Source organism: Cervus elaphus, chromosome 7 (genome assembly GCF_910594005.1).
Source record: "Cervus elaphus chromosome 7, mCerEla1.1, whole genome shotgun sequence".
Lineage (NCBI taxonomy): Eukaryota > Metazoa > Chordata > Mammalia > Artiodactyla > Cervidae > Cervus > Cervus elaphus.
The window spans coordinates 41348341-41374383 of NC_057821.1; the positions used below are offsets into that span (position 1 = coordinate 41348341).

Consider the following 26043-nt stretch of genomic DNA (forward strand, 5'->3'; position numbering starts at 1 on the left):
ATTGGAGCTTCAGCATCAGTCTTTCCAATGAATATTCAGGACTGATTTCCTTTAGGATTGATCAGTTGGATCTCCGGTGCAGTCCAAGGGACTCTCAAGAGTCTTCTCCAACACCACAGTTCAAAAACATCAATTCTTTGATGCTCAGTCTTCTATATGATCCAACTCTCACATCCATACATGACTACTGAATAAACCTCAGCTTTGATTATACGGAACTTTGTTGGCAAAGTAATGTCAACAGATGATCAAAACTGAGTTTTCTGTTCTCTTCCTGCTCTTATGCATCCTTTCCTCTGAGGTAGGAGTTCCCTGTGCAAGAACCAGATCTGACTGCCACCCTCTCATCCCCAAAAGTTCTCGGTTCTGAACACAGTGGAGAACCAAGTCCAAATGAAGCCTAGAATTTAAGGTTGTCCACTATTGTAACTCTAACCACATTCCCTTCTGAGCTTCTTTTCTTACCACATCATTAACAACAGTGGGTGGTCCAGACCCCCAAACTGCACTCTAACCCCGTGTGCACCATATACTTTCTTTACCACCTAGTAAAATTCCACTATAATGTTGAGGCTTAGCTTAAAGGGTTTCTGGCTCCTAAGGAGAATTAACCATCAACTTCTGTGCCTCCATGGCACTTTTCTTATAGCTCTATTAAGTCACTTTGTAGTAACAGTGGTTTTCATGTTAGTCATTAAACTTTAGGAGTCCATGGTCTAGAGGCGTGAACAATATCTCATCCATTTGTTGGCCTGTCATCCATCCATCTATCCATTATTCTGGCCACCATTTTGAGACTACCACCCTTAGGATTCCCTCCGGTGTTAACAGTCTATGATTCTGAATATTATTTAATTTCTATATAGAGAGAAAACTGTGTAAATTATAAGTTAAGTCCTATATCATTCATGTCATGATCATTACTAAATTTCCAGTGATGCATAATAACCTAGCAGGTGCTCAATAAATATATGGATTGAACAAATGAGTTAATGCCTAGAAATTGATGGGGGGCTGACTTGTGGAAAACAAATCTTGCTTTTCTTGACTTTTAGAAAATTATTTACTTGAAGTCACTGCACTTGTCCTGAACTTCTGCAGCAGCTGAAATTACTCAACTGCCATAGATAGTTCTGAGTTCTTTATATTGTGTGTGCTGTTCTCTGCTCCACAACGTACTTCGTGAGCACATACTGGCACACGTAGGGCAGCAAGGCGCTGGCAGAAGCAGGCAAGCTGTCCTACGGAAGGCAGCCGTTGTGTCTGCAGCCTGGGGCTGTCTCTGCTGGGACTCAGGAAGACACTCACCTGTCCTGACTAGGCCACACACTAGTGGTACCACCCGGGTTTACATTTTTAACTTCCGACTTTGCCACTCCCTTCCTTCTCCAAATTTAAAGTCCTTTTCCCAACTTCTCTTCTGCTTGTGCATATGACCCCACTGTCACCTACATTCCAATCCTATAAACCAGGAAACACAGATGAATGAGTAACTGGTAAACAGTCTCCTCAGTTAGAGCCAATACCCTGAACGTTTTCAAACTTTCCACGAAGGACCACAGTAGATACCAGCCAGGATATGATCCACGTTCTTTTTAAATGATTAAAAACTGGCTTAAATGACAATCACTATGATGATACAAGCACTCATGTTTGCTTTAAAGTCTTTATTATCCTGAATATAAAAGACAGAAGTCCTCTAGGATATAACAGAGTTCTTTATGTGGAAACATTATTTTTTTACAAGTGAAAAAATAAATACCTCTTGGAATAAAGGCTTATATGCTAATATGTGCCATAAAAAAGTAGAGTTTTAATATTGACAAAATGTCTGTGCAAAGAAACAAATGCATAAACACATTACTGCTACATTAAGGCAATATGGAAAGTATACTCAGAAATCTCAGTAAAGTGACAGTGTAGGTTTCTAGCTTTAACGAAGCTAGTATTGCACCCAATAAGGTCATCTAGGTTTCCCAACATCCTAGAAAACCCACAAGCTGACCAGCGTCCAAAATTCCCAAGTGGGAGTGGAAAAACATGATTAAGAATACAGAAACAAACAAACAAACAAAAAACCCGAAACCCCACTATAAGATAGAGGGTCAACAAAAAGTTAATACTTAAGCATTTACTACCAAAAAAGAAAAAAGCATACAATATCTAGGACATCTATGATAAGGCTGTAAAAGGCTTGATGGCTCAAGCAAAAGCAACCCCACTGGGTGAAGCTGGAGCAGGGTGCATGGGAGAACTCACAAACCACTCCTAGTTTGTATGCCACGAAGCTTTGTCTCGGTGAGCAATGCTCTCCCTTCCAAGGAACATGTGCTCCCTTTTCAACCTTAAATTAAAATGTTCCCCCAACTCAAGAGGCCCAAGGAGTGCCAACTACTACACAGAAATCGTCTAACTAAACTGGTAGCATTTTATCATTGAAAGGCTTGGTGACGTGGTAAGAAGAAGGGAGGGAGAAGGGATAGGAAGCCATCCATGTGGAGTGATCTGTTTTCCACTGGCCAGACTGGTTTAAATCTGACAACGCTGTTGCCCACTTTAAAAAAAAGTCCCCGAATCGATTTTCAAATCTGTTTGCCTCCCAATCATTCTTGAACAAGTTAGAAAAAACAGAAATGACATTAAAACGATGACTATCTCTTTAAGAAAAATTTTCCTATTAAAAATGTCCGGAGCTCCACGACCCGTATAAAAAGAACCAAGTAAATCCTTAAAATGAATTCTTACAAAATTGGCTTCAGGTAGGAAACTTACCTTGGGATACGTTAAGGAGACTTAAAACATCATTTTCTAAAAGGTACCCACTTTAGGGTTAGGCTGCCACTTAACTGATGTCAAAGATTTTTCCTGATTCCTTACTTGATCATAAAGTAGGAAAGTCCAAGGAATGTGTCTGTGTCCCAGAGCTCCTCCTGGTCGCCACCCAACAGGTGCTGATTCTACACATGGTACATTTTGGCGGTGAGTAGTAGTTATATTCTTTCTATTCTTCCTTTTTTCCCCCTATACGTTGCATGGCAGATGGGTGTTGGAGTAGTTTTCTCTCTCCACAGTCTATCATTTTTATAGCTTATACTAGTGCAGTTCATGGAGACATGGCATGTCCGGTAAGTGCACAGCAGATCAGATCACAGTCAGGTTGAGAAGACTGGTGTGCGTTGGCAGGTAGACGTGCTGGATGTGGTCCACCCGTGATCTGCAGACGGGACACGACTGGAAAAGAAGCCGGCACTACAGGTTAGGACCCCTTCACAGATCTGGGTCTTCAGTGTTTACCGGTGGTACCTGTTACAGTGCATTTCCTAAATACGCTGTGGTCACAATTATTTCTAGCTTTTCACTGGGACAGATCTTTGCTTTCTGACCAGTTTGTAAGTTTGCACTTGACAAAGGATTGAAAATAAAGATTATGGTACACATATACAATGGAATATTACCCAGCCATTAAAGAATGAAATAATGCCATATGCAGCAACATGGATGGGCCTAGAGATTGTCATACACAGTAAGTCAGGCAGAGAAGAAATATAGTATGATATCCCTTATGAAAGTGAAAGTGTGATTGCTCAGTCGTGTCTGACTCTTTGCGACCCATGGACTGTAGCTCACCAGGGCTCCTCTGTCCATGGAATTCTCTAGGCAAGAATACTGGAGTGGACTGCCATTCCCTTCTCCAGGGGATCTTCCTGGCTCAGAAATCAAACCTGGGTCTCCTGCATTGCAGGCGGATTCTTTACCATCTGAGTCACAAGGGAAGTCTGACACCCTTTACAGGTAAAAAGTTAAAAGAAATGATCAAATGAACTTACTTATAAAACAGAAAGAGACAGACTTAGACAATGAACTTATGATTGCCAGGGGGGAAAATGGGGAGAAGGGATAGTCAGGGAGTTTGGGATGGACAGGTACACACTGTTACATTTAAAATGGATAGCCAACAAGGACCTACTGTATAGCACAGGGAATGCTGTTCAATGTTATGTGGCAGCCTGGATGGGAGGCCAGTTTGAGGGAGAAAGGATACATATCTATGGATGGCTGAGTTCCTTCACTGTTCACCTGAAACTATCACAACATTATTAACTGGCTACACCCCAACACTAAATAAAAAGTTTAAAAAGTAACTAAAACTAAAGATTATGAAAAAGTATAAACTGAAGGAAATTAATCACGTTTTCAGTCAGACCCTTCCAGAGACTGTGTCCTTGGCTAGTTGGCTTGGGCAACATCACTGGGCAGATGCCATGTGGCCAGGGAGCATGGCTGCTCCAGTCATAGGACAGTCACACACCCCCGCCCCCGCCACCCCCACCCCAAGGCTGGCCTCTCAGCAAGCAGATCCCCTTCTCAACCACAGGTGAGCCTTAGGTGTGAGGGTCAGACTAGGTGGACAGAAAAAGGCAAATTTATGACCACTCCTGGAGAAAGAGTGTGTTGCATAGCCTAAGGAAGGATGCAGGCATCCTCTTGGCTCATGTGTAGCCCTAAAAATAGTCCTGAAATTAGCAGCTTCTTAAGGACTAGAAGTTATTTAGGGCTAATTTTACATAAAACCACAGCGACATGTAGCTAACAGTTCTGGGGGAAGAAAACAAACTGAAAAAATTATTGTAAAAGGAAACGCAAGGTGCAAGAAAGGAAAACCTACTATGTAAGAGGTACTTTTATTTTGGGTACAAATTTTAAAAGTAGTTTGACTTGCTAACTGAGAGCCAATCCAAGGGGATCTGAGAGGCACAGTTGGTAATAAAAGGAAAGGAATCATAAATAATCAGGCAACAACCTATTGAGAGTTAACCATCACCCAAAACTCTAAGAATTCTTCCCCAAATAATAAGTAAGTAAAAGACACCATCCTCCTAAATGTCAGGAAGCAGAGAAAACATGAAACAGAAAAGGAGTTGACCAGCCCAACAAGCCTGGATCCCAGTACCCAGCTCAGCCAACCAACTAGATGTCTTACCGTGTAAATCTGAGCCTCGCTTCCAGGACTGGAAAGAAGCCTGTGGTTTAGTAATTACATTGTCGAGAAGACTGTGCTAACCTATACTGTTTCCTAAGGGCCACACCTTCCTAGTCACCAAATACAAAGACCTTCCCCGGGTGGACATGGACATTCTCCATCAGTGCCTCCACAAGTCAGCACCTGGCCCGTGGCAGCCAGCTAAGCAGCAGCCCCTCATCTGGAGCCATGTGGACCCTCACTTGGAGCCAGGCAGCCCCCTCACCTGTAACCGGGGAGACCCTCACCTGGAGCCAGGCGGCCCCCTCACCTAGAGCCGGGTGGACCCTCACTTAGAGCTGGGTGGCCCCTTCACCTATAACCAGGTAGACCCCCTCACCTGGAGCCAGGCGGCCCCCCCTCACCTGGAGCCAGGCGGCCCCTCACCTGGAGCCAGGCGGCCTCCTCACTTGGAGCCAGGCGGCCCCCTCACTTGGAGCCAGTGGACCCTCACCTGGAGCCAGGCGGCCCCCTCACTTGGAGCCAGGCGGCCCCGTCACTTGCAGCCAGGCGGCCCCCTCACTTGGAGCCAGGCGGCCCCCTCACTTGGAGCCAGTGGACCCTCACCTGGAGCCAGGCGGCCCCCTCACTTGGAGCCGGTGGACCCTCACCTGGAGCCAGGCGGCCCCTCACCTGGAGCCGGGGGACCCTCACCTGGAGCTGGGCGGCCCCCTCACCTGGAGCCAGGCGGCCCCTCTCCTGGAGCCGGGGGACCCTCACCTGGAGCTGGGCGGCGCAGCTCTCGCAGCACACGGTGTGGCCGCAGGGGCAGAAGGCCGAGTTGATCTCGCCCTCGCAGCAGAGCACGCACAGCATGGCCTCCTTGAGCTTGCGCAGCTTCTCCTGGAGGGCACGGGTCTGCTGGCAGCCGAGGCCCTCGCAGCTGCTGCAGCTGGTACTGCTCTCCGAGGACTTCAGGGGAGAGTTCGGGGGGCTGGGGTCGCTTCTGGGCAGGAGGTCCACCACACCCGCGTTATACAGAGCCCTCCTGGCGTGGTCGTACGCCTCCTTGGAGGTTCTTTTAATATCGAAGACATACTTCTTGCCCAGGTTGATGTTTTCATTCAGAAAGAGAGAAGCCAGGTGGCCCTTCAGGTCTCGGCTGTACTGCATCATGACGGCACTGGTCACCGTGTCACACCTACAGACAGAGACGCAACACCCAACTCAGTGCTGACAGGCCTGGGGGTCCCCACAAGCCGGACCTTAAATGCTGCAGTGAACAGGGAGGCTCATGTCCTCAGACATTTAACATGCTTGTCTGCATGCTTGAAAATAAATCCTTCCACTCTCGTATGTGTTAAGCATCTCAATGATGCCACCTCTGTCTCCTCAAATGTCTCCTGAGGAAGGACCTCTGGTCCGGCAGCGGTGAACACAGAGGCACCTTCCCCTCTAGGGACAGTAGCTACAGTCGAAAGCAGCTTATGGCGAGAAAAGGGACGTTTTTCTTTGTAACCTTGGATTTATGCTAAAAATTTCTACAAATTTTCCATTCTGCTTCACAGTGTGTCTATTTTAACATAAAAAAGTTCATTTGCCTGCCAATTACATTTTGTAGCTTTTGATTTTCCAAATATTTGAGTCAAATCACAACGCTAAAGCACCCTCAGAAATGAGGGAATCAATATGGTTATCGAGGGATCCTCACCACACACTGAGGACTCAGGACTCCCAGGGAGGAAAAACAACTTGGGTCTTCCTGCAGGGAAAGGGCAAAAAGAGCGGCTGAACAAGCCCTCGCTCAGGGTTACCTCGGCGGGGCGGGCGCGGGGTGAGGAAATGGGCTGAGAGCTGAGCAGTGGAGCGAGTCCGTGCAGCTCACACTCACACCCTCCATGCCACATGCACACGTCCTGAAGGAAAGCAGGATAATGCTGAGAAGGACCCCTGCTAGGGCAGAAACAAAGGGCTCACAAATAGCCGATTTCTTAAACTCTGTACACAGTTCACTGACACAATGATCCCAGGAACTACAGGAGGCTTGCTGTCACCTGGAAACCTCAGCCCCGAGGCAGACACTGGGGTTATGGAGCACAGAGGGGTACGTGCCTGTAAAACGCATGCGTCTCTGTGATGGCTCGGTAGAGCCCGCTGGCCGCCCTGGTGCTGATCATCTTGAACAAGAGCACGATGCTATTCCCAGACTCCTTGGTGACGGTCAGGTACACGTTCTTCCCTGACTGGGTGGCCATCTGCACCACAGGGTAAGCGATCCTGAAAGGGGGTAAGAGAAAAGTGAGCGAGCTCAGGGGAGGTCCGCCACTGCACAGGCACCTAGTGAGGTTCCCACGTGCTGTGGCCCAGCCATAAAACCAGATGTTCAGATAAGACCGTCAGATAAGCACTCTGCTTGCAAGTTATAAAGGATCATTGAAAAGCACTTGGGGTAAGTGAAGAGGAGCGTTGGAGTGAGTTTTGGGGGACTGTGTGTAGGTGAAATGAGATTTTTATAGCCGTGAATGACATTTGAGAAATATTAACTCTGCCACATCAGTACACTTAAGTCTGCATTTAAAAAAAATAATGGAATGGTTATCAAGGCCTGAATAAAATGAATGCACCTACCCCAAATGAAACATGTTATCCCTAAAGGATGACTGTCTAATAAATTTCTCTTCATTTCCTATTTTCACAATCACAAGAGTATATACACACTTAGGTCTAAACAAATTTAAGACTTGGGATACCTATTAATTGGGCTGAAGTCATCTTTACAAATGGAGATTCCTTCAGGTCCAACCCCAATGAGGAGCTTCTGCCCCTCGCTGTCCCTCACAGAATGCCATTCAATGCCGTAGTTTTCCATCGCCGACACAATCTGCAAAACTTGGTATTCGGCCGAAGCCTGGCTGGTCCCCTCCAACTCCTTATGCTTTGCCACAATGCTGTAAGACACCAAAAGGCCAGAGTGTACAGAGGGGTTAACTGATGCAGTCTTCAGAGAGAAATCTATTATTTTCACTAGTGAATTAGACTGACACTGTCATTTATGAATCATAAAAACTTAAAGCTATATATTATTGATGTTTCATCTATTTAGCAAACTTATTGTAAAATACTTTTAAGGCACCATTCAAGATCTCAACTACTAAATATTTAGTAGAAAAAACTACTGGGGATGCCAGATGAGGATGAATTTAAAGAACTATGGAAAATCTCTAAAAATATGTGTAAGAAATTTATACGTAGGAATGTCTCATGCAATTGTCTAGGTTTACTTTCTAAGTTTCATTATAATATTGCATTATATGGCATTGATTAGGTCATTTGCAACTGAACTACGCAGGATTTATTTTATTTATTGGGGTGAACAGCCTCCAATATAGTCCTTAAAGATCCCCACCCCCTGGTATCCACACCCCTCTGTAACTTCCTTGAGTATAGGCTGGATTAATGACCTGCTTCTAATGAACAGATTATGGCAGAAGGGATGGGCTGTCACTCAATTCTGAGATTAATTTATAAAGACTCCATCTTGGGTGTTCGCTCTTGCTCTGACCCGATTGCCTGTCCTGGGGGAAGCAAGTCACCATGTTATTAAACAGCCCCTGGAAAGAGGCCCATGTGGTGAGGGCACAGGCCAGGCAACAACAAACCACCTGAGCCCAACTGGAAGCAGATCCTTCCCTCAACTGAGCCCTCAGATGAGGCTGAACCCCACGGTCAGCTTGACTGCAGCCTCCTGAGAGATCTGAAGCCAGAGAACCCAGGCAGGCCACGGCCAGACTCCTGACCCAGGGAACTGTGAGATGATGTTTCTTGTTTGAAAACACTAAGTTTTGGAGGGCAACTCATTATCCAGGAATAGATAATTAAAACACCTATGTTAGTCTCTTGGTTTAATCCTTTCTGGGAGGAAGGAAAGGTCAACATACCTGATAGACTTTTTAAGAGACTTACATTCTTAAAAGGCCAGAGACTTTATAATTTCTGTTATACAGCATTTTGTATAATGGCATTTATTTTTGTGGATTATATTTTGTGTTTATTAGTTTCTCAAAGAAAAGGATAAGAATCTTTTGAAAACAGTTGGTTAGAGTGGGCAATGGTCTAGTCTCAACCTCACAAAATACCTTATCTATCATAGTTTGATGTTTCTCCTGGAGATTCTTATAAATCTGCTAGATCCATGACAACAAACAGAAGCCTGAAGTGGGGCCTCACCTGTTCAAGGTGGCACTGGAGAGCTCCTTGGCACACAGCTCCTCATAGCTGTACTTGGCTGTGTTCTGGTTGTAGTCCCCAAACTTGGTCTGGGCCAGGAGGGCGCTGAGTTCCACTGCCTGCTCTGGGGAACACTGGAGGTGGCCTGCCAGGAGGGCTTCCTTGATATGCAAGAAAAAGATATGCCTACAAAGTAATATAAGAATGAGGTTATGCTGGGGGACTAACATGGTTATCAGACCCACTGCTTGGCAGTTCCATAATCCCTTTTAAGTAAGGAAAACAGAGCAGGGGAGAAAGCTACCTGGGAAATGCTTACACTTACAGACCTTTTATTAAAATCATGAATAGTCAGGCAAAATAAGTCTAAAGATTACATTCACACATAATAACTATATACACGTCTCTGCATTATACATTTCAGAAGAAATGATCTTAATCAGAAAAACTTTATCTTGATGTGTAACTGATATCTTATTCAAATGACACTCAAATCTCTCATTTTCACCCTAACTTCTCTCCTAAGGATCATACTCAAATGTGCAAGAGCTTACAGACTTCTCCCCTAGATGTTCTTCAGTATCCCAATTTCACCTTGTTCGAAGCCAAACTGTCTTCCTCCCCAAACCCACTTTTTCTCCAAGTGGAAACCAGAGACTGATTTGCTACTTCTACGACAGACTCAATTTTTGATTCTTCATTTTCTTTCTGCCTAATCTGTCTCTGAAAATTCTTTAAATCCAGTTCCATTTTCCCCATTTTTACTTCTTCTGTCCTACTGTAGCTCTCAACTATCAGAGAATTTACAGTATCCCCTAAGCTGATCTCTCTTCTAGATTCTGCATGAATCCATCTTCCAAGCTGCTTGCTTCTGATATAGACTTGCCACTCCTCTGCTCAGAATCCTTCAAGACATCCCCATTGTTTGCCAAGGAAGCACACTGTCAGCATGAACCCAGAGTTTTCAACGTCTTGCCCCAGATTTCCAGCCACCTCATGTGGCACTAGTGATAAAAGAACATGCTTGCCAATGCAGGAGACATCAGAGACGCGGGTTCGATTCCTGGGTCAGGAAGATCCCATGGAGGAGGGCATGGCAATCCACTCCTGTATTCTTGCCTGGAGAGTCCATGGACAGAGGAGCCTGGCAGGCTACAGTCCGTAGAGTCATAGAGAGTCAGACAGAATTGAAGCGACTGAGCAAACACACGTGCACTCCTGTCATTCCCTCCAGCCACTATGCCCCAGGAAAGGGACAACTCTTTTTTTCTGGAAAAACCAAGCTCATTCACACTCCCACGTCTCTGGTCTTGCTGTTCCCTCTGTCCTGAAAGGCCACTCTTCCTATCCCCTCTTCTGAATACCTGTTTGTCTAATTCACACACAAACCATTTAGCTGCATGTAAACTGACTTTCTAAGTGCGTCTAACATCAGAGAGTTCTATAAATGTACATAAAACTACACACTGTCTGCAATTAGTTCATATTCCCATCCTAGTTTCATTCCATCTGACCCTGTCCTAATTGTACAACACTGCATTTCACATTTACCAAAACGTAAGTGAAACTTAGAATCCTTGAAAACTTCAGATGTTGTTACCTGACAGTTTGTATTGCCTAAGACTCTGAACAGAGTGTTTAAACTGTCATAGACAGATTGGCCAGGGTTATGAAATTTGTCTCTGGCAAATGTAGAAGTATAACTTTCCCTGATGACTCAATACATCCTCTGAAACAGGCTGAAATGCCACACTACTCCCTCCATTAACAAATGAATTATGATCATCATTGTAAGTCTCTGAACAGGGCTGCTACACTCAGCTTCCCCCTTCAGTTGGATATCCTTATTCTAGTCCTCAAGTCACTTTTATTTATGTTAGTTTTGTTGTCTGACATCCAGGTAGAAGGGATAACGAGAACAATGCCAGAAAAGGAGGTAGGAGAACCTGGGGCTAGAACAAACAAGGAGGGGCACTGTTGAGTGTCTCAAAACTTTGGGTTGACAAGAGCCATTAATCCTCCTTTAAAAAATGCTTAAATTCAACGTTTTGTGCTTTCTACAATGATAAAGAAATGTTTAAAATTATCAGACTCTGCCAAACACTGCAGTTTTTTTTTTTCATCCAAAGCCCCCTATGAAGAAACCACAGTAAGAAAGCATAATAGCAGTGAGAGAAGATAAGCATGGTTTTTATTAAACCAAACATGTGCTTGTCTTTAAAGTATTTCTGACATACTGCTAAACTGAGAAGGGGGGCCCTACTGGGGGAAAGAAATGACTACAAAAATAACTTGTTTTGAAATATCCAAAGACTGAGATCTAGCAGTCCCACAAAATCTTGGTGTTGCGACACTTCTTCAGCCCCCAGAAGGCTTTTTAGACAATCATTCAGTAAACTTCATCTTGGTTTATCTACTTCTGTCTCTGCAGTCATCAGAGGACATGCTAGCAGCGAACAAAAACCTCAGTATATGCTTACATTAAACAAGAAAGTATGTGCTGAAAGATTTTTAAGGGTATTACCCAAACTAAGTCTTCTCAATTTAATCACTGCTTATGTGAAAGTGTCTTTTAACTGATTTCCTAGGTATTAAGTTAGTGACTAGTATAGCCGGCAAAAGAAGAGGTTCAAAATCAATCCAATTTCTTTTCCTAAACTATCCATGCCAACTTCTAGACAGACAGCTGCCAAAATCAAAGGCAGAGAAGCAATAACAAAATACTAACAGGTGGTCAGTGGCCTGAGAGTAACAATGATCCTTTCTCGGCATGTGAGTTGGAATTTTTAAAAAGGGGGTGGAGGGCAATAGCCTTTTCTTCATACTCCACAAATGTAGAAGTATACAGTTGTACTGCAGTTGTACTGCAACTGCTACCCTCTTAAGTACAAAAATCCTCCTCTGTACAGAAACATTCTGGTAGGGCGCTTCTTGCATTTTGCCATTTCACGGCTATCAAGCAACTTTTCAAGTCAACAAGTCCGTCATGCATCATCTCTGTGCCAAGTCCTATGCTGGAGTTCTGGGGTTCCAGGGTGAATATATCTGATAGTTCCTTTTTCGATGGAACTTACAGCCTTTTGGTGTGAAGGAAAGTATCCTATCAAAATAACTCTGGCTGCAAACTGGCACTTAGGTGACAAGTTTATGCTCTCCAGGAGTGGAGCAGCAACAGCAAAGGTCACAGTGGCGGCAGGCCGTCTGCAGACTTTATTTAATGTGCTCTTCCCAAGAAGGAGGATGACAGAGCATGCAGAACCATTGCCAGCAAGGAATCCAGGGATGGCTCAATAGTTAGGTGTGGTTCTAAGTCAAGTATTTTCTTCTATTATTTTCCCTTGAATCATCTGGCCTGTAACTGACTGGTTCATGGATTTCACCCTCTCCTTTTCTGTAGGCTGGGTTAAAGGTCACCAATAGTATCAAAATAAGTAGATGTGATCAAAGGAGTCAGACCTGCAGTGAATTGCTTTTTTTTTTAACTAAAGATCAAACGTGACTGGCATATCTGATTCAATTTAGGCTACATGCTAGAAGCATAAACAGAAAGAAAGCCTTTGAAAAAATAATTTGTCTTAATGTCTATGACTACATCCTAACAGACATAAGCTCATTTTCTAAACATTCCTTTAGCTGAACCTTGAAATTCATGATTCTTGGAGTTTTACTCAGTTACTAAGAAATTGGATACCTTCAGCACAGGATGGGGCTTGGAAGCCCAAAGTGAAAAGTTCTAGCTAACTCATGTCTTTGCATTCATGAATTCACACTTACCGCGGCATTAGGGAAGATTAAAAAAAAAAAAGAAAATACGAATAAATATGAGGATATATCATATTTTAATTTAAAAGAAAGAGCCACACATCCTTTATATGTTTGGTTTTGAAGTACGTATTTAGAATTTCCTCTATGTTTAAAATGAATTCCTTTCCACAATTTTAAGCCATAAAATCGGGTCTTTTATCTTTTAAGAACTGTAATCAGAGTACTCTCCTCTAAACTCTGGCTTGTCTCACAAAGAAATCATCTAATAATCAAAGCAGAATCTTCTGCAAACCAATCGGGAGTTGTGGATCTGCTCATCACAGACAGCTACTCTCTATTACTGCCCTCCAGTTATCTTGCCGGTTATGTAATTTTGAAAAGCTTTTCATGACACAAATATAAGACAAGTATATCCACATTCACTATTACACTCCAGATGAAGTAACCAACTAACACATCTCTAAAATGGCTGAAAGTGAAAGTGTTAGTTGCTCAGTTGCATCCGACTCTCTGCAGATATGGACTGTAGCCCACCAGGTTCCTCTGTCCATGGAATTCTCCAGGCAAGAATACTGGAGTGGGTTGCCATTTCCTTCTCCAGTGGATATTCCAGACCCAGAGATTGAACCCACGTCTCTTGCATTGCCGGCAAATTGCTAAACAGTTTTATTTTTTTAAACTCTCCAGTCCCAATAACTGAAGTGAATCTCTCCCCAAGAGACTGACTGAACCTGGCTCTCCATTTTAAAAGCTGGTTAGTTCCTCACAGAGTGAGACACCCACTGCGGTCACCTGAACGCCTGCCTCAGTTCAATGAGTCATTAAACCACAAGCTCTAACTGCAAGGTTATATTTAAAAATTATCAAACCAGAACAGAATTGCTATACGTTTGTTTTGTATCTTAAACTCCAGTGCAACAAAAATCAGTTCAAGATGGATCCAGGCCTAAATATAAAAGCTAAAATGGTAATGCTTTTAGAACAAAACACAGGAGAGTTATCTTTATGACTTGGAGACAGGCAAAGGTTTCTCAGGACGCAGTCAGCAAAAATCATAAAAGAAAAAAGTGCTTTAAGTGAAACTTCACCAAAATTAAAAACTTCTTCCAGTCAAAAGGCATAAAAAAAAAAAAAAAAGACCATGCAAATCACGGAAAAAAGTACACTTATAAAACAAATATCTGACAAAAAACTGGTATATACAAAGAATGTGTGCAGCTCAAAAATAAAGGCAACAACTCAATAAATACGGGCAAATGACCCAAACAGGTATTTCACAAAAGATGTTTGAAAGGCCAATAAGCAGATGAGAAAGTGTTATTAATCAATAGAGATGTAGAAATTAAAACCACAATGTGCTAGCACTGCAAACCCAGCAGAAGGCTGGCAGGAATGTGGACGAACTGGCCCCCCATACACTGCTGACAGGAGCACAGAATGGGACAACTGCTTCTGGAAAAGGTCTGGCAGTTACTTATAAGTTAAACAATTACCTCCTCTATGACCCAGCTTTTCAATCTTATTTACTCAAGAGAAATGAAAACACGTGTCTACAAAAAAAGACTTGTGCGTGAATGTTTATAGCCACTTTCTTCATGACAGCTGGAAAACAGGTGTTCATCAATGGACTATGGATAAATAGCAGTACATACAATGGGATACTATTCAGCAATAAACAGCAATAAGTCACTGATGTATAAAACAAGATGATGGGTCTCAAAAAATTTATGATGAACAAAAGGAGCCAGACACAAAAGAATACCTACTGTGTGTTTCCACTGACAAGAGGTAGAACAGGCATAACTAATCTACGCTGGAAAAACATACAACCTGGTTGTGGAGTGGGGTGGGTGGAGAAGTGGGGAATGACTGCAGAAGGTCATGAGGGAACTTTCTGGAGTGATGGTAATATTCTAAATCTTAATAAGGGTTTCGTTTAAACAGGTACATCTATTTGCCAAAACTCATTAAGTGGAATATTACGATTTATGCATTTCATCATATATAGATTTTATATCAAAAGAAAAAAAGAACTGGAGGCAAAGACTGAGTTCTAGTTAATGGTATGCATAGTGACATATTTAGGGGGATATATACTTATAATTTATTTTGAAAGGCATCAAAAATAAATAGACTGATAGATGGGTAGAGGGACCAATAAGTGGATAAATATGCACTAAAACAAGTATATTAAACTGTTAATAGCAGAATCTAGGTGTTTTTGGTGTTCAATGTAAAAATCTTCAACTGATCTGTACATTTGAAAATCTTTATAGTAAGAGGTTGAGAACATAATACTAGTAAAAATCCTAGTAAAATAAAACTAGTAAAAATACTAGTGAAAATCAAGGTTCAGAATTCAAATGAGGAGCCATAACTAAAATGAACCATCAAATCTAACACACTTCATGGAAAGCTAGCAACTGAGAAACCTGTCACAGCCAATAATTACCAAGCCAGGTTTCTATTCAGGCTTAAGGAAATCTTTCTCAAAGCCCAAAATGTAAAATGGGAATCACTGATAAATTTGCTTCCTCCTCAGTCTCCAAAGCAGTTAAACGGTAAGGAGGGTACAGGTGAGAGAAATTCCTAACTTCAAATTGATTACAACTCACTCCAGAAAAATACCTGGAAGCATAAAATCTCATTTCTAAAAGGTATGATTACTCACTCACTGGGGACAGCTGTCCCTGGGCAAATAACAATTCAGGCAATCACAGAGTTTCATAGTGTCAACTATGATCTTTCTCAGCAATCTAGATTAGAGGCCTGGAATCAGGGAATAAATATACCTGGAACCCAATCCCACTGGTCACCCTGGGTCTGACACCCAGTGCCCTCTAAATAGTCAGATTTTATTTATAATGACATTCAAAATGAAAAGTTCATTTTGGCTACATAAAAATCAATTTCTCAATGTTCTCTGATCTTTTATATGTATATATAAGTATCAGAAGTTCAAAAAGAGACTGAAGGTGCCCAGGTGGGCATCCTGTGGCTAAAATAAACATAAAACCACACAAACATCCCATATACTGAGCAGAAAGACTTAATAAATTAGAATTCAGAAATGTAATTAATACTTTCTTTGAAAATAATATACATGTCTGTTTTTAACCTTTTTTACTTTCCTGGGGCCTATGTTATACTTGTGCATAAAAAGAAAAAAAAAAGAATGTGTTGTTCCACTCTCAGACATGCAGTTGATATGAAGAACATAATATTCCTACAATGCATCTTATGGAATTTACCCATCCTGAATCACACAAAGCTAAGTTCTGTAATCAACATTTACCCTCGTGACAATGTTTTATAAGATTCTGAACATGATTACAGGCATGGGCTAGGGTCAATGTGATTTAGCTGTGGACCGATCTGAGATTATCATCTCATCTCTGCCTATAGTTTACATGTGGTATTTGCTTTGTGGGTTTCAGTGATGCCATCATTCCTGAACTTTCACATGTCTAAGTGATTTCTGTTGGGAGACAGGGAAAAACTGAATTTAATAAGTACCAAGGACCTACAAATTGGCTGAAATTAGATAAAGCCAGCCTGCAGCTTGAAAACTATCTGAACTTCCTAGAAGGTCCAAGTGGGTGGTAGTTCATCCTTGATAAGAACAAATAGCCATAATGAACAAATGGCTTTGAATGGAGTAGAGGGGGCAAACGAAGGAAGCAAGCAAACAGAAGAATGCCAAGCACTGAGCAAATTATTAACCGAGAAGAAACACTAGAAAACATTTAATGGTGAGATTTCTTTTAGATCGTCTCAAACTTCTCAGGTTATAGAAGCGAACTGGCAAAACCTGTCAATATCTACAAGAAAATCTATATTATTAGTATCAGTTAACCCCATTTTTACTGACTTACAAGTTCTTAATTCATTGATTCAACAAATATTTATGCACCAGGTACTTGCCAGGCTCTGGGGATACAAGGTTAATCAGGTCTTTCTTAATAGAATTCAGATTATTAGAGTGGCTGACGATAAGCAAATGATCACAAAAGTAAATGAGTGCTACACATTCATTAAATGTAAAGGAAAACGGCACAATATATTCAGAGTTCAGTCTCCTAAGTGGGCCTAGAGCAGATTTTTCCAAGGAGTGATGAGTGAGCTGGGGTCTGCAGTCACACTCATCACTGATCACAACTTTAAGACCCTAATGGGATGCGATGTTCAGGATTATGGCATTTCCTTGAACATGTACTTCAGCACTCACAAAGCACTTGTATTAGGATTGTTCTCTGGGATAAAGGATTCAGGTGTTGGTGAATCTTAACTAAAAAGGGTGCCCCCTAGCAAAGAACACAGAGTTCTGCTAAAACACGGCAAAGTCAGGAGAAACAGAAAGATTTTATTGGCAGTGGATGGTATAAATACCATTCCTGAAGATGAAGCATATAATTCTCTAATCTCTGGTTTTGAAAATGTTGACAAAATCTGGTCTGAATTGCTGTGAATAACCAAGAGCCTCTGAAAGGTAAGAATTTCAAAGATCACTGTGATTTCAGATCCACTTTCAGAATATATTAGTCTCACGTTTCGTTTTAATCCACAGCATGGCAAGCATCTGCTGAAAATACCTGTTGTCCTCCTCTCTGAAATGTTCCAGCTGAGTCTAAACAAAACTCTCGGGTTACTTTCCAGAATTCCTCATTCAAGAGCAAACAAAATAGTCTGGGTAAAGAATCAAATCTAAAATTAGGCCACATCAGAGACCAGACTAACTCTATCTACCAATTTAAGCAGACACTGGAAATGTTTTTCTGTCTTCAGAGAAATGTTATCTAGAAAAAGCATTAGGAAAGTGATATAAAGAGAAGTAGAAGCTAAGAAAAAAAAATCTGCTAGAAGGGATCAAAGAAACTCTTTCAGGGTTTTCAGCCGGGCTCAAGTTTTAGAAGGCTGTTTACGTTGGTGGTTGGTGGCTGAGTTGAACCTAGAATGCAGGGCTTCCGTGTGGCCCCTAGGACTCTCCTGTTACAGACAGGCCCTCCCGCTTGTCATTCTCTAGCAGCCTCCCTAATCTGATGCAAACTAATGTATGAACTGCCCCCAGTTAGGCCAGCTCTACTGTAAGCAGGCTGCTTTAATTGTCCACAGAGGACAACTTGGCCAGGATATTTCAGCACCATTTAATAAACTGTCCAGACACTTTCAGTATACTAAGTGTACCCTCATGACTCAACTGAGAGATGCTAAAATATCACCTCTCATAACTGGACTGCGAAAGTTGAGCTTACTCACTATGTAAATAGATCTATTTTACTTCCATGGCATTTTATATCAGTATTTTATAACAAATGATTAAACATCAAAAACATTAATCAACCAGCTTTATCTTGTTAACATAACATTAGGAAAAATGAGTGTTCCTGTTCTGGTACATAAACACAATGCTAATTGTAGCAAAACTGGGCCCAGTACAACTTATGTTCCTAATGAAAAGGTACAAAGCTAATTATAAATCACTTTATCTATTTATTAAAGCTGAATGCTATATAAACTTTAGGTGGCATTTTCTTAAAATTGTTACTTCAGACAACCCCACAGAAAAGTAAAATACACCAATATTTTAAAATCAAAATTTTAGATCACCTGAATTTTTTGGTATGATTTCAAATCAATTAAAATTACCCAGTCTAACCAGGTATGTACACTCTTTGAGTGCTATTAGGCTTGAATCTCAAGAGTCAAAGTCAATTGAGTCAATAAAGTAGGAAATTTGATTCCAATTCTAATTCATAAAATGTCTGTATTTCTTGCATGAATAAAATGGATTTGATAATAGTCATTAAGTCTATTAAAAAGAAAGCACAGGTAAATAATGTCTAGTAGCAAACTGTAAAACCTGTAAGCATTTATAATACAAATGCACGTTATACTGTTATGACTGCTGCCATTTAATGATGTATTTAGTCCTCCAAACTTCTGCAGATTTAAAAAATAAATCTGTGTCATCAAAACAGATTTGTAAATGGATGGCCTGAAATAACTGCAAAATCAGGATAAAACTAAACAATGAAAATTCCAAGATGCTGTGTTTTATATATATACAAATAATTTTTTCTTACTCAATTGCAAGGTATCAAACTGAACTGTAAAGTAGAAGCATTCACAAATCAGCTTTAGAAAACAAAAAGTGCAACCTATCCTGATGTCATACAGACAGCTAAGACATTCTTAAACATGGAATTACTTGAATATTTTGCAAGACATTTTTAGAAGCAATAAGAATTCAATATACTAGCTTCTCTCAGATACAAAATTGAACATTTCCCTCACCCTTTAAAGCTCCATGACAAGGCAAAGCAGAGATTTCAAATTCAAATAAACAGTATTTCAAAATGTGTCTAGCCATCCTCTGGTAAACAACCAAAAAAATAAAATGACACGCTAAAAAATGTTAAAGAATATGGCTCACTCATCATTACTCAAAACTGTCACACTCACATTTTTTATGGACATGGCAAATTTCCAAGCCAAAGTAGGAAAACATTAAAATTAAGATCCAAAGTTTGCTGTGTTTAAAAGTAGTCATTTTCCTTTTTTTTTAAAAAAAATAAATATGCCACTCTAAGATTTAGTTCTCCTGCATTTCAGCAATAAATATTAAACACCAGTTTCCTAGCTTAGCTCATCCTTGAGAAAAGTATTACATCTAGTCCGGGGAGAATCCATTTTCTGTTTGAAAAAGGAAACCACACACTCCAATTGTCTTGCACTACTGGTAGCTTTCTAGAAGTAGAGAGAGAAATTTAACAATCTAAACTCAACAATCATGTGTAATGTATTTGTGGGGTAGCATGTTACTACTGGCATGAGATGAGTTTTCTTAACTGAATTTGCAAGAAACTGAAAAACTTAAAAAATTTGGAAAGAGCTCTTTGCTACACACTGTAATCTGACACTAGGCTGAAGAAGTTGACCAAGTTTAAGTAACCCAAGAGGAACTGTTTCCTGCTTTCTGTTAGAACAGTCTGCAATGACCTATAGTAACACTGCTGAGGCAGAGGTTACTAGCGGGCAATAGACGCTGTTATCAGGAAGTCAGTTGGGTCTTTTTTCTTTCTTTTCAAAATTTTTTTGAATTGTGGCGCTGATCTCAAATGTTTTTAAGAATTCATCTTTGCTCTCCCATTGTTTATAAAGACAAGAAAAATACCGCAAGAGCTGGAAAATGTACCCCTGGCCAACTACGCTGCTCTCTTTTCACCTCAACAAAAGAACTGTGCTATGGAAAACTTCTAAGTTATGAACCACCTCTGTATCAAAACAAACGTGCCCGTGAGCATCTCCGGGAAGGCGCAGTGGCTCTCCCTAAAGGGAATCAAAGGTCTATTGGACATTGGTTTATTTTAGCATCGTTTTACCTAGTCTGCTCCTGTAAGATGAGATGAGGCTCCACGAAGAACTTGACTCTCAGTTTAAGCCGGTAAGGGGCTAGCCCATCCATCTGCTGGGAGATCCGGTTTCTCAGATTTAGCCATAAACTTTCACCTTTGCTACCCGTAAACTGCAGTCCAAAATAATCAACTTCTATAATTCCCAATCTCCTGCACACCTAAAACAAAAATGAATGCAGCATAGATAAGCAAGCGGTCCATGTGGTCAAAGCAAACCAAGACTCCATCTAAGATTCTTGCATATGTTTTGTTTTAAAAAAAAAACAAAAACACAACACAAAGTTCAACAATGGTGTTACAATTCCTGTTGTAGGCTATAAGAACAAAGTTCTAAGGCTCCAGTGATGCTAAACCACTAGATGTGGTATAGAGGCAGGCACAAAAGGAGTTCTCAAAATGTAGCATTCCAGAAAGCCTGAGGAAGGGAATCCACGGGGTATTTTCCTTCTTTTTCCAATCACTGGAATTCCCTCCACCAGCACAATCTGCACAGCTGATTTGGCAGCTTATTATTTGGACAGTTTTAACCATCTGGGTTCCAAAAAAATAAACACAGTGAGGAAACACGCCACAAGTGTCTGCTAAGCTTTACAGAAGGCTTTCCAAACACCTCAGGTCGAGGGGGGTTAGGGCACACTTGAGAGCAAATCCTGCCGTCTGCCACACCACTAGGCGCTGTTTGGAACGGTTTTTTACTCCTAAGGAAAGGCGCGTGCTGACAGACAACCAAGGAGTTTATGACCCAAACCCACGTCCCCAGCAAATCCGGAGAGGCAGGGCGGGGAACCGTCCGCTGGAGAAGCAGCGAGGGGCAAGGGGCCCGGCTTGTCTGCCCAGCAACCCGAGGGACCGGCGACCGCCTCCGGCCACCACATCCCGGGACGCAGGTGGCGCCGCCGGGCCCCGCGGGGACGACAGGCGGCCTCGTGCACACACCACCTGCAGCAGGTGTGCCGGGCCGCTTTCTTCGGGCAAAGTGCCGGGCTGGGGGACCGGGTGGCAGGCCCGCGGCCCGTCTTCGGCGCCCCCGCCCCACCCCCACCAACGGGCCACCCTCGCGCGCGCCGGGAAGGGGGCCGCGCGCCCCTCCGGCCTCGGGACGGAGGGGGCGCAGGCCGGGCGCCTGAGGCGCACTCCCCACCGCCGCCGTCTCCCGGCGCCACCGCGAGCCCCCCCACCGCGGCCTCAGGGGGCCGGCAGGGGGCCCCGGTCCTCACCTGGTTGAGGCAGTCCTCGCCGTTGGCTTTCGCCTCCACCTCCACCTCCATCAGCACTGCGTCCGGCCTCGTCACATAGCACAGCATGGCTGGGGCCGCCGCTGCTGCCACAGCCGCCTCGTCTTTGGCGTGCGCGGGGCTCAGACCCAGCTCCGGGATCGGCGAGGCTGGCCCCCGGGAGACGGCAGCCCTGCAGACCCCTGCCCTACGCCCCGCAGCCGCCGCGCCCCGCGCACCAACCCCCCTCTGCCTCGCCAGCCCGCGCGTCAGCCGGCTTCCCGGGTCCCGCGGCGGCGCCGCACTCCAGCAGCCCGACTGCCTGCGCCGCGACGGGGACTCCTCAGATATAACGGCCCCGCCCCCCTCGGCTGGGGCCCCCGCCAATCACGGCGGCCCCCCCCTCCGCCGCCGCCCGGCCAGCCAATAGCGGCGCCCGCTCGGCCGCCGCCCGCCCTCCCACCGCCGGCGGAGTGTCCCCCCACCCCCACGCCGGCCGCCCGGGAGGAGAGCGGGCGCCGGAACGCTGAGGAGAGGAGGGAGGCCCCGGAGCGCAGCCGCTGTGTCTGCCCGCTGGGCGACGCTGCTCCGAGCCCGCGACCGCCCGGAGCTCGCAAGCCCTTTTGACAGGCTTGAATTTACAGTGATTTAACCGTCTGCAAGCTGCTGCGATTCTTTTGAAGCCTTGGGTCGCTCCAATAGCACGTTTCGGGGGGTGAAGGCAGAGCAGCTCCAAAGCTTGAAAAAAACTCTTGTCTCTGGGGTTTGCCACAGTGACTGGTTATTAGGCGGAATTCTTGTTTATTATTTTAGATCTCGTCGTTGAAAAAAAAAAAATCTGAGTGTAAAAGTTTGTGCAGTTGTTCTTCAGTAAGGCAGGGAGTTTCTCATCTATTGCTTTCTCTATGAACCCTCTCCAAAGGCTTCTGTTTACCTGTTGTGCTGAATCAAAACACCGTTCAGGGCGCTAAGGCCCTCTCTCAGGTTGCCCATCGTTGTCTCTGCCCTGTCTCATTTGTTCATTAGACATTAATTGAGCACCTGCTCCAGTGCCAGCCCTTTCTCTCAGACAACCAGGTGTTATCCTCAACTTCAGGGTAAGGGACTCCTTTCAGAACCGCTATAGAAGCTATTAATAATGAAAGGTCTCCAGCTCTTCCCTCATCTACCACTTGTTTCTCTTAGCCAACACATTACTCAGCCTACATCTTTGGTTTCTTTATAGGAGAAGCCAGAGATGTGGCTTTCAGCCTTGGACCCTTGAAAGCTGACTTCTCTCTGCAGCTCAGTGTTTCATCAGGCGGATGGAAACTATAGTGTCTGTCCTGCCTTTCCCCAGCATTGCTGGAAAGAGCAGCAGAGGTAGTTTTCAAGAAAGCATTTGAATGACCTGGTTTATGGTATATGTAAGGACATCTATATCACCAGCTCTGTCACTGCCTGCTGATGACTTCCGTCATTTTCCCTTTCTCGGAGTTCCAATTCTTTCTGTCCCACTGACATTTATTTACAAAGAAGTAAGAATATCAGAGGAGAAGGCTACTGGTTAGGATCCTACCACAGTCTTCCACTAAAGCCCACGATGGGCTAAAACTAAACCACGTCCCAACCTCCAGTGCTGCAGAAGGGCATGCACACGCATCTTTCCTTGTGTCTTTTAAGAATACACCTCACAAGCCTTCCCTGGTGGTCCAATGGTTAAGAATCTGCTTTGCAATGCAGGGGACATGGGTTCTATCCCTGGTGGGGGAACTAAGATCCCACATGCTGGTGAGCTAAGAAGCCAGTGCACCTCAACTGCCTAGCCCTGTAAGTACTGAGCCCCAGCGCTAAAACTAGAGAGTCCCTGCTCCACAAGGAAAGATCCCACGTGATGCAAGGAAGATTCCCCTGTGCCTCAACTAAGACCAAACACAGCCAGGTATGTATATATATAATACATCTCAAGATAAGCTGCTGAAATAGTCCTGTCTTGTATCAACTCTTGTTCCTGATTCACTTAATTTCAGTTTAGTGATCTGGGAAATTTATCTAGGAGATAACATTTGGGTAATTGTCATCTAATCTGTGTTTAATCTATAGAAATTTTAGAACTGGGAGAAGAGGTGAGGGGCAGGACAGAGGCCAAGTGTATTGGTAAACATTTTTGCTTATTGAGTGACCACGCTGGCTAAACCAATGCCAGTGAACCAACAGTAGTCTAATTAAAGCAAAAGAGAATTTAGTGCAAAAATTTGGGGGAGCTCACAGAATCAGTGGGGACGAGGCTTGAAAATGAATGGAAAGGGAGACGTATCAATTGGCCAAGAACAAAAATCAAATACCAAAACCTAAACACAAAACAACCAAACACTGAAACCAAATACTCATGCTGTGGAGAAACTACTTTAAAAATAGCATATTTTTGGTTTGCCAGGGATATTTCTTAATATAAACCCAGACCATGCTTTGACTGTGGGATGGTTGGTGAAGATGTCAGTGGGTTTTGAAATTGAATCATCAGATAAGACTGAAGAGAAGGATTTCTTAAAACAAAACAAAGCTAAAAATAGGAAAAACAGCACTTGGGGTGGGGGTAGAAATCATGATGACCAAGAAGAAAAAGAACACTGGCTTCTATTAGCATGTCCAGGAAATAGGAGACCTTAATCGTTTCCTCTCTTCCTCTCTCTCTCCCTGGTTTTTCTCTTTCCTCATTTCTTCGTTGAGTAGAGATATAGAGAGCAGATTAGTTAGGAATGAGAAGGCTGAGTTTGCTGGTGCCTGGGTGAGAAAGCAGATTATGTTCAAAGACCTGGTTAGGGAGTAAAAAGCCCACAGTAGAACTGCTTCCTAGAGGATCCCACCATCTGGCAATGCTATGAAACGTCTGGAGCCGGTTTCAAGCCCCAGCTGGGTCTAACTCCAAAATAAGCCTGCACACCCGGGCCTGGGGGTGGTAACTGTATTGGATTGAGCTGTGACTGGCAGTTCCGGATTAGCCAGAGAAGTGCTACATTTTACTTGTGTCTGCTCTCTTATGCTCTCCATTAGCTATCACCTCTTAAAGATGGTGTTAAAATTAACCAGCAAAGTAAAAGGATTGGTTGCAGGAAGGTAGATTTTAAAAATACTAATAGGAACCATAGCTTAAATGGCTGTTCAGATACACCCAGCATCCACACCTTTTCTTTCTGTCACAGGTACGAAGGCTAAAGACAGAGCACTAGATAAGATTCGTAAGATGTGATACGATGGTCATCTGGCTTCAAAATGTTTCTTCTGGCTGAGCATGAGGTTTGATCTGGCTGGCTGGGTACCTCTCCGTGTGCATTCCTTTCTAAACACTGTACACACTGCTGCAGAGATCCTGTGCTGGGTCATGGCAAAGGCCCTTCTCCCTCTTTACCTCTCGAACGTTCGTTTGTGAGGGCACAGAGCGACTGCCTGAAAAGCTGTCTGTACCCTCTCACACATTATTCAAGCGAATTTTTCTATCAGCAATGCTTTATCGAGCACAAGCGTGTTAAACTGTGTGGAGTGAGCTGAAATCTCTCATTTGAAATGTTAGACTTGTGAAATTCAGGAGTAGTTTAATTTGATGTTTGCCTGCCATCAAAGTAGAGCGTCTCATTTCCAAACCTGGCTGTCTGAAGAGTGGAAGGAGGAGAGGAGAAGCAACGCCCATATTACAGACTCTGGAACATATAAAATGGCATTGTCTTAACTAGCAGGTGGTTTAAATGGTTTTTTCCCCTAGTTGTGAGAGTAGTTTATGTTTATGGTGGTCTCCTTAGAAAAGACTGAAAAGTACAAGGGAAGAACGAAGTACCTGTATTTTATCAGGCATCTCCAGTTAGTGTTGATGTTTTACTTTTGTACTTTGCATGCAATGTGCTCTAAATTTTGATTGTTGCATAATCAAATACTGCATATGAAGTTCTGGAGAAAGATCAAGAAACACTTGTGGTGGGGAGTTTCAAATCTAAACCTAGTGTTATGAATATTAGGAAAATTATAAATAATTATAAGTGGCTCAAATGGTAAAGAATCTGCCTGAAATGTGGGAGACCTGGGTTTGATCCCTGGGTGGGGAAGATCCCCTGGAGAAGGGCGTGGCTACCCACTCCAGTATTCTTGCCTGGGAAATTCCATGGACAGAGGAGCCCGGTGGGCTACAGTCCATGGAGTTGCAAAGAGTTAGATACAATTGAGTGACTGACACTTTCACTTTCATAAACAGAAAGAATAACCTCCACAAAAAATTCCAATTATTACTCTTTCTCAGCTTTCTTCTTTTAAAAATTTTTTTGAAATGCATGATTCATTTAGTTGAGAGATGCTTAGAACTGGGAAATAATTTCCAATTTGGCAAGTTTTGTGTAACAACAAAAATAGTTTGTTCATTCTTTGGATACCTGTCTTTTATTTATGGAGATGATCGATGAATAGGGAACTGCTTCTCAAGTCTGGTGATATGCAA

General features: G+C 43.1%; 1 protein-coding gene across 2 annotated transcripts; it reads right to left on the reverse strand.

Moving 5' to 3' along the window:
* Positions 1 to 1647: 1647 nt before the first annotated feature.
* LOC122697575 (myosin regulatory light chain interacting protein) lies at positions 1648 to 21909 on the reverse strand. 2 transcript variants are annotated; one of them, XM_043908486.1, is made up of 7 exons: positions 21585 to 21909; positions 20335 to 20525; positions 9188 to 9373; positions 7711 to 7908; positions 7073 to 7237; positions 5741 to 6161; positions 1648 to 3231 (listed from the first exon to the last, which is right to left on the reverse strand). In XM_043908486.1, exons 1-7 carry the CDS (start codon positions 21669 to 21671, stop codon positions 3142 to 3144), a joined length of 1338 nt encoding a protein of 445 aa, XP_043764421.1. In that variant the 5' UTR covers positions 21672 to 21909; the 3' UTR covers positions 1648 to 3141. The 2 variants fall into 2 exon arrangements, with proteins under 2 accessions (XP_043764421.1, XP_043764422.1); XM_043908487.1 differs by lacking the exon at positions 1648 to 3231 and adding an exon at positions 3753 to 5360 and having other exon boundaries at positions 5698 to 6161.
* Positions 21910 to 26043: the final 4134 nt, after the last annotated feature.